At 38.5% G+C, this 8,641-nt stretch overlaps 1 protein-coding gene across 1 annotated transcript; it reads right to left on the bottom strand.

Moving 5' to 3' along the window:
• Positions 1-544: 544 nt before the first annotated feature.
• LOC147616106 (UDP-glucose 6-dehydrogenase 4-like) lies at positions 545-2,005 on the bottom strand. The gene has a single exon (XM_086778081.1). The coding sequence runs from the start codon at positions 2,003-2,005 to the stop codon at positions 545-547; it is 1,461 nt and encodes a 486-aa protein (XP_086634207.1).
• Positions 2,006-8,641: the final 6,636 nt, after the last annotated feature.

Raw genomic sequence — 8,641 nt, forward strand, 5'->3', positions numbered from 1 at the left:
TCCTTCGATACTTAATCATGTCAACATACATTAAGGTTAAGATTAAACTTCTGTCTGCAAATAAAGAGAGACAACATTGCAGTAGGTTTCAAGGTTGTGAGAAAATGCCCAAAAAAAAAAACAGAAAAAGGAAAAAACTCGCTACCATTAATCTTTGCTTCGGAACATAAAACATCATGGTTTTTTCTTTTTTTTAAAAAGAAGGGTCAACTCTTGTAAAGAGTTAAAGCCGGCCAATAATGCCATAAAATTTTTGATTGCTAGAATCCCTTTTTCCTATAGCTTACAACTCTCTCTATGCCAATTGGCTGGAGGTTGTTGGCTTGCCTGATAAAAAGCTATGCTAATCCATTGATGAACTATGCTAATCCAGCAATAAGCTAAGCTAATCCAGTGATAAGCTATGCTAATTCAATGATAAGCTATGCTAATATTCCGAAAATGTTCTTTTCCTTTTCCCAGAAAAGAGATTTATGTTGAGTAAAATAAAATGGAAAATGTGCTGTAAGGGGAAGTAACATAGAAAGACTGAGATTGCAGCCATTCAAGAGGGTGAGGCAGCAGGCAAGTCTCTCATCCAAGGGTCCAGAGGCTTACCAATGGAGTAGACAATAAATCCGATATCACGGAGTGCCTCCGCATTGAGGATATTTCTGCCATCAAAGATGAAGGCTGGCTTCTCCATGTTGTCATAGATCCTCTTGTAGTCCACTGCCTTGAATTCATCCCACTCTGTGATGGTGCAAACACCATGTGCTCCTCTGCAGGCCTCATACACATCATGCACAATAGTAACCTTCTTGGACACATTACCATTACAGAATGCCATACTAGAGGGTTGAAGTTGGACATCATCATTATCATATGGGCTCAATGCAAGGTCTCTCATAATCTGCTCTTCAGAGACTTGTGGGTCATATATGCTTATGAGGGCCTTGTCCACAAGAAGACCATTGCACACATCAATAGCAGGAGTCTCCCTTGTGTCTCCTGTGTCTTTCTTGAAAGCAAACCCGAGCACGGCAATCTTCTTGCCAGAGACTGTGTTGAACATGGAGGACACCATCCGGGTCACGAACCTGGCCTTCTGATAATCATTGATGAAGATGACTTGCCTCCAGTAGTTGGCCACCTCTGGAAGCCCATTGCATTCACATATGTACACCAAGTTGAGTATGTCTTTCTGGAAGCAAGACCCTCCAAACCCTACACTAGGGCTGAGAAACTTGGGCCCAATTCGCGAGTCTTTGCCCACAGAGTAACCCACTTCCGACACCTCCGCGCCGGTAGCTTCACATAGAGCAGAGAGTGCATTGATTGAAGAGATTCTCTGAGCTAGGAATGCATTTGCAGCTAGCTTTGAGATCTCTGCAGACCATAGGTTGGTGGTGATGATTCTATCTTCAGGAACCCAATGGGCATACACATCTTTGAGAGCTTTGATGGCTTTCTGGCCCTCTGGTGTTTCCCTGCCCCCAATCAAGACCCTATCTGGGGACTTAAGGTCTTCAATTGCAGTGCCCTCTGCTAAAAACTCAGGATTAGACAAAATCTGGAAGCAAATCCCATTGCTGTTATGTGACAATATCTTCTCAATGGCCTCAGCTGTCTTCACAGGGACGGTGGATTTCTCCACAACGATCTTATCCGATGTGGAGACATCAGCAATCATGCGGGCGGCGCTCTCCCAGTATGTGAGGTCGGCCGCCTTGCCGGCGCCGAGGCCGCTGCTCTTGGTAGGGGTGTTGACAGACACAAAGACTATGTCAGCCTCCTCCACATGCTTCTCCACATCAGAGCTAAAGAAGAGGTTTTTGCCTCTACAATCCTTCACAATTTCATCCAGGCCAGGCTCGAAGATGGGCAGGGTGTCACTGTTCCATGCCTTGATTCGGGGGGCGGAAATGTCGACCACGACCACTTGGATTTCTGGGCATTTGAGTGCTATCATGGCCATGGTGGGGCCACCGACATATCCAGCACCGAGGCAGCATATCTTCACCATGGTAACAAGCGTGGAGTATCGAATATCGAGCTCGGAAGACTGAGGTGTTCAGGAGGAGCTGCAAAAGGGAGAGCTCTAAGAATACTAGCTACTATACTGCCAAGCAGGGAGACTTATAAGTAATTAAGGAGCTGGAGCTTTAATGGGTGGAGAGAGAGAGAGAGAGAGAGCAGCTACAAACAATGCTGTGGATCTCTGATGGTGCTGCAGCTACAATTAGAGAGAGCCGCACGATAGCTTGGGGAGCTCTGATGGCGCTGCAGCTACAACTAGAGAGAGCCGCACGATAGCTTGGGGAGCTCTGATGGCGCTGCAGCTACAATTAGAGAGAGCTGCACGATAGCTTGTGGAGCTCCGATGGCGCACCGACAAGAGAGAACTGCACAATTGCTCTGCAGGGAGCAGGTTGGCGAACTAGTCACGCTCTTATGAGAGGAGAGCCCTCCCATGAAGCCACACTTTCCGCGCTGTCTTTGCCGTGCATCCTCTCCTTTTACCTCCTTTTACTAAAAGCGGTTCCATTCCTTCCTTAACTTTCTCCCGGTTTCTCTCTCTCTCTCTCTCTCTCTCTCGGCGACACACATGTGTAGTGTGAACATACATACATACATAGCATATGGAAATATGTGTATTTTGCACTTAAAGGATTAATACTTCCTAAAGTTTCTTCATTGATGTGGTAATTTGGGCCAGCCATATCACAACTTAGAGATTATCATTAGCTTTTCAAACCGGGGTTATGGCCAAAGTTTTGAGCACAGTCGCATTTTCGTTCCAACAAACCCATTCTCAAGGCTATGAAATTAATCAACCAAGTAACCATGTGTAATATAGGTGTTAAAATGGCTCAATTTATGTAGGTGGTATTACTTAAATGGCCATTGAATGCAACCATTTAATTAAATCAAGGTCTATGACCTAACTTATTAGAAAACCCGGCTCCCTTCCTGTCAACTGTGGTTTCTTCACAAGAAATAACAGAGCTTGATGGTCAACATGGAAGAAGACTTTGTTAGCCCCAAGAGATAATGTCTAAATTTCTGTAAAGAGAACACCATACCCAAAGCTTCTCTCTCTGTAACTGAGTAATTCCTCTCAGCTGAAGTTAGCATTCTACTTGCATAGTAGACAGGTCTGAACCAATTCTTGATTTTTGCCTGCATAAGAACAGCTCCTACTGCAATGTCTGAGGCATCAACAAATACATGGAACGGTAAAGACCAATCAAGAGGCTGCAAAATTGGAGCTACTACCATCATCTTCTTTAAAGTCTGAAATGCCTTTTCCTGGGCCTCTGACCACCTGAATTCTACTCCTTTCTTGGTTAAATGTAACAAGGGAATGTGACAAGGCTGCACATACATCTGACAAATATCTTAAATGTCTACTGTGCCACTTGATCTGATCCACAAACCTAGATGTTTCCTTCAGATTCACTGGGCTCTTGGACTTTATGATGCTCTAAACTTTTCTTGGATCCACCTGTATACCTTCCTCTGAAATTACATGGCCCAACAAGACTCCTCTTTTAACTGCAATTGCACATTTGTATGGATTCAATGACATACCATACTTCCTGCATCTCTCAAAACCTTTCCTCAAGTGTTCCAAATGCATCTCTTTGGATCCAAACACACTGAAATCATCCATAAATACCCTCATAAAAGAAGACAAATAGGGCTCAAACACTCTGCTTGCCACCTCTAAGAAAGCTGGTGGTCCATTTTTTAATCCAAAGCTCATTACTGTAAACACAAATGCTCCCCACTCTGTAATGAAGGTTGTTTTGTGTTCATCATCAGGGTGCATAGAGAGAAAACGTCTAGAGGGAGGTAGTTCAAAATTGAGATAATTTTGGATATAAAAATTTCCTAGTGTCTAAAATGGTTTTCCTTGAAACAGAAATTCAAAAAGAACTTTCCAATGTGCAATTGGAATTATTTGAAAATAGGTAAAAAGAACCTTAGCCCGAGGGTCCAGATTTTCTAAAAATTTTGAATTAAGGTTCCTATGGACTAATAAGATTAATCCAAATGTAGGGAGGAGGTAAATTGAAGAATAAAATAAAATCTCCCAAAAATGAGTAAATGCTCACATAAGATGAAGAGTTGACTAAGGACAAGGTTTATTAAGTTTAAAAAAAAGAGATATTTAGAGGAAATAATGCATTTTTGATACCTCATTGTGGGAAATTCCGCTCATGAAGGAGGCACCTATTTCACATGTGTGGATGAGTTTTAAACTCACAAATAATGAGATATTTTCATCTCTCATCTCTCCTGTTTCAACTAGATCCAAAAAGTAAGCTAAACTGACCTAAAAATGGTCAAAAAGTGACCAACTTGATATGGAAAATTCTAGACAGTTTGCTTGGTTAAAGGCTCACTTTCTCCAATAAATAGAAGCCTCTTCCCTTGTAAAAGGTTAATGGTGTTTATGCATTGTTACTCTGCTTCTGTCTTGAGCCATTTAACATTGAATTTCTTGATAATTCAATTGTTTTTTTGGCCTAATAATCTCCAAGTGAATTTGGTGGCCACTCTTGCTGCAAACAAGAGTAGAACCCTCAATCCCTCAAGCCAAAGGAGCTTACAAGCTCCATGTAAGCTTAATTCTTACTTATTGTGAATTTTGGATCTATGGTTTTCTTAAATTTTATGCTTTGAAAATGTTTGAATTAAAATCTGATGCTATGCCCTGATGGAAAGGCCACCTCCTTCTCTTCTTTACAATTTAACCCTTCCTAAAACCTAGAAAGTTTAATTAAATGATTGATTAAACTCTTTTCATTGTTTACTCTCTTGATTTTGGAAAATGGAGTAGATTAGAGATATTAGAATTCAAATTGGAATAATTCAAGTCATAAATTGAATGTTAAAATTGAGAAATGGTCAGCCATATAAAGGAGGTTATGGCAAAATCTTCTTAAATTTTGTGGAACTAAAGTTTATCATTAGGTTATTCTAAAAGAGTAATTCCTTTCCGTTTGTGCATTCTAAAAGATTTATTTTTATTTTAAAAGTGTCATTCTCATTAAAATTGAATTTATGCATAGAAAGATGCATAAAGAATTATTCTTATTTCCAAAGAGTTATTCTCATTAAAATTGAATTTATGTATAGAAAGATGTATAAAAGATTTATTTTTAATTCAAAAGTGTTATTCCCATTAAAATTAAATTTATGCATAAAAGATTTATTTTTATTTCAAAAGTGTTATTCTCATTAAAATTGAATTTATGCATAGAAAGATGCATAAAAGATTTATTTTTATTTCAAAAGTGTTATTCTCATTAAAATTGAATTTATGCATAGAAAGATGCAAAAAAGATTTATTTTTATTTCAAAAGTGTTATTCTCATTCAAATTGAATTCATACATAAAAGATTTATTTTTATTTCAAAAGAGTTATTCTCATTAAAATTGAATTTATGCGCATAGATAGATGCATAAAAGATTTATTTTTACTTCAAAAGTGTTAGTCTCATTAAAATTAAATTTATGCATAGAAAGATGCATAAAAGGTTTATTTTTATTTCAAAAGTGTTATTCTCAATAAAATTAAATTTATGCATAGAAAGATGCATAAAGGATTTAATTTTATTTCAAAAGTGTTATTTTTCTTAAATTTGAATTATGCATAAATAGATGCGTAAAGAATCTTTATATAAAAAATTAGGATCCTCTTAAATTCTATGTTTAAATTCTGTGAATAGAGGTGATGAGATGTGAGGTGAATAGATGTGCTGAGATAAGATGTGAATCAGATAGACGATTGGATAGATGTGATGTGAATAGAAGTGATGAGAATGTGAGAAGAATAGATGTGATGAGATGTGATGTGAATCAGATAGATGAATGGATAGATGTGATGTGAGTAGAAGTGATGAGAATATAAGATGAATAGATGTGAATAGAAGTGATGAGAATATGAGATGAATAGATGTGATGAGATAAGATGTGAATTAGATAGATGATGATTGGATGGATGGATGTGATGTGAATCAGATAGATGTGAATGGATGGATGGATGTGATGTGAATAGAAGACGTGATGAGAATATGAGGTGAATAGATGTGATGAGATAAGATGTGAATCAGATAGACGATTGGATGGATGTGATGTGAATAGAAGTGATGAGAATATGAGATGAATAGATGTGATGAGATGAATAGATGTGATGTGATTTGAAGTGATGAGATGAATAGATGTGATGTGATTCGGATAGATGATTGGATAGATGTGATGAGATGAATAGATGTGATGCGATTTGAAGTGATGAGATGAATAGATGTGATGTGATTCGGATAGATGATTGGATAGATGTGATGTGAATAGATGATTGGATAGATGTGATGTGAATCGAAGTGATGAGAATATGAGATGAATAGATGTGATGAGATAAGATGTGAATCAGATAGATGATGATTGGATGTGATGTGAATAGAAGTGATGAGAATATGAGGTGAATAGATGTGTTGAGATAAGATGTGAAGCACATAGATGATTGGATAGATGTGACGTGAATAGATGTGATGAGAATGTGAGGTGAATAGATGTGATGAGATGTGATGTGAATGTGAGGTGAATAAATGTGATGAGATGTGATGTGCATCAAATAGATGGGAATGGATGGATGGATGGATGTGATGTGAATAGAGATGATGAGATGTGACGTGAATAGATGTAATGAGATGTGATGTGAATCAAATAGATGGGAATGAATGAATGGATGCATGTGATGTGAATAGAGATGATGAGATGTGAGGTGAATAGATGTGATGAGATGTGATGTGAATCATATAGATGGGAATGAATGGATGGATGGATAATTTGTGAATAGAGATGATGAGAATGTAAGGTGAATAGATGTGATGAGATGTGATGTGAATCACATAGATGGGAATGAATGGATGGATGGATGTGATGTGAATAGAGGTGATGAGACGTGAGGTGAATAGATGTGATGAGATGTGATGTGAACAGAGGTGATCAGACGTGATGTGAATAGATGTGATGAGATGTGATGTGAATAGAGGTGATCAGACGTGACGTGAATAGATGTGATGAAATGTGATGTGAATCACATAAATGGGAATGAATGGATGGATGGATGTGATGTGAATAGAGGTGATGAGACGTGAGGTGAATAGATGTGATGAGATGTGATGTGAATAGAGGTGATGAGACGTGATGTGAATAGATGTGATGAGATGTGATGTGAATCAGATAAATGTGAATGAATGGATGAGATGTGATATCATGTGAATCAGAATGTAAATGAATGATATGAGATGTGAGTGAATGTATGTGATGATAATGGATGTGAATGTGTATGTGAAGAATGGATGTGAATGAGTATGTAAAAGAATGGATAAGGATGTGTATATGAATAATGGATGTGAAAGAATGGATGTGGATGTATGTGAAAGAATGGATGTGAATGAGTATGTGAAAGAATGGATGTGGATGTATGTGAAAGAATGGATATAGATGTGTATGTGAAAGAATGGATGTGGATGTATGTGAAAGAATGGATATAGATGTATATGTGAAAGAATGTGATGTGATGTAAAGAGATGAGACGTGACATGAATATATGTGGACGTGACATGAATATATGTGGACGTGAAGTGATAGATATGAATGTATGGATAGATGCGAGTAGTCGTACATGTGAACGATTGGATGGATGTGGATGAATGAGATGAGATGTGTATGAATGAGATATGATGTGGATAGAAGTGATGTGATATAATGGTGATGAGAATGAATGTGATGGATATGAATGAATGTGATGGATATGAATGAATCTGATGTGATGGGATGTGAATTGGGATAGATATGAATGAATGAGATGTGAGGTAAAATGAATGAGATGTGATGTGAGTGAATGTGATGTGGTCTAAGTGAATGAGATGTGATGTGGTCTAAGTGAATGAGATGTGATGTGAGTGAATGTGATGTGGTCTGAGTGAATGAATGAGATGTGATGTGAGTGAATGTGATGTGGTCTGAATGGATGAGATATGAATGAATGTGATGTGATGAGATGTGGATATGGGTAGATGCGAGTGATGAGGATAAATTGAAAAAAGATGCGATGAGATGAAAATGATGTGATTGGATGAGAATAGGAATACTTATGAAATGGTTGTGGAATTAATTAATGTGGTTTGATATGGAGCAATGTGGAAAGACGAGAGCTCGTTATAGAAACTTTATTTTTGAACTGTTTTTAAATGAGTGTTTTATGTCAAGAATGTTGGAGAAGCATTTTGACATCTTGTGAATGAGGTCGTGGAGACCTAATCTGATAAAGTTGCAACAGCTGACGGAGAGTCAATGGTGGACGTCTCGCGTAGCAAGGTCGGCCGAGGTCTTGACCAACCTCGGGTCGATTAAAATGGTGAGCTTCCCGTACGGTGGATGAGCGACCAAGGAAGCGGCCTATGAGTGAAGCGCTAGGTCACCTCCCCTGCGAAGGATCCTAGAGGGTGCTTACGATACGGTGCTGAGGCTCTGGGTCACAGAGGATACCCACACGTGCGTCGTGGAAGATATTGGAACAAGGAGTAAGAGTTGTTTTCTGAATTCGGGCGTGGATCTGGTTGATTGACCTTGCTGGTCAACGGAT

Source organism: Cibotium barometz, chromosome 39 (genome assembly GCF_041138505.1).
Source record: "Cibotium barometz isolate CiBa-2024 chromosome 39, ASM4113850v1, whole genome shotgun sequence".
In the NCBI taxonomy this organism is placed as follows: Eukaryota; Viridiplantae; Streptophyta; class Polypodiopsida; order Cyatheales; family Cibotiaceae; genus Cibotium; species Cibotium barometz.

What these genes read in the sequence shown, in the direction of transcription:
- LOC147616106 (XM_086778081.1), bottom strand. Translation starts at nt 2,005, where the DNA reads ATGGTGAAGATATGCTGCCTCGGTGCTGGATATGTCGGTGGCCCCACC.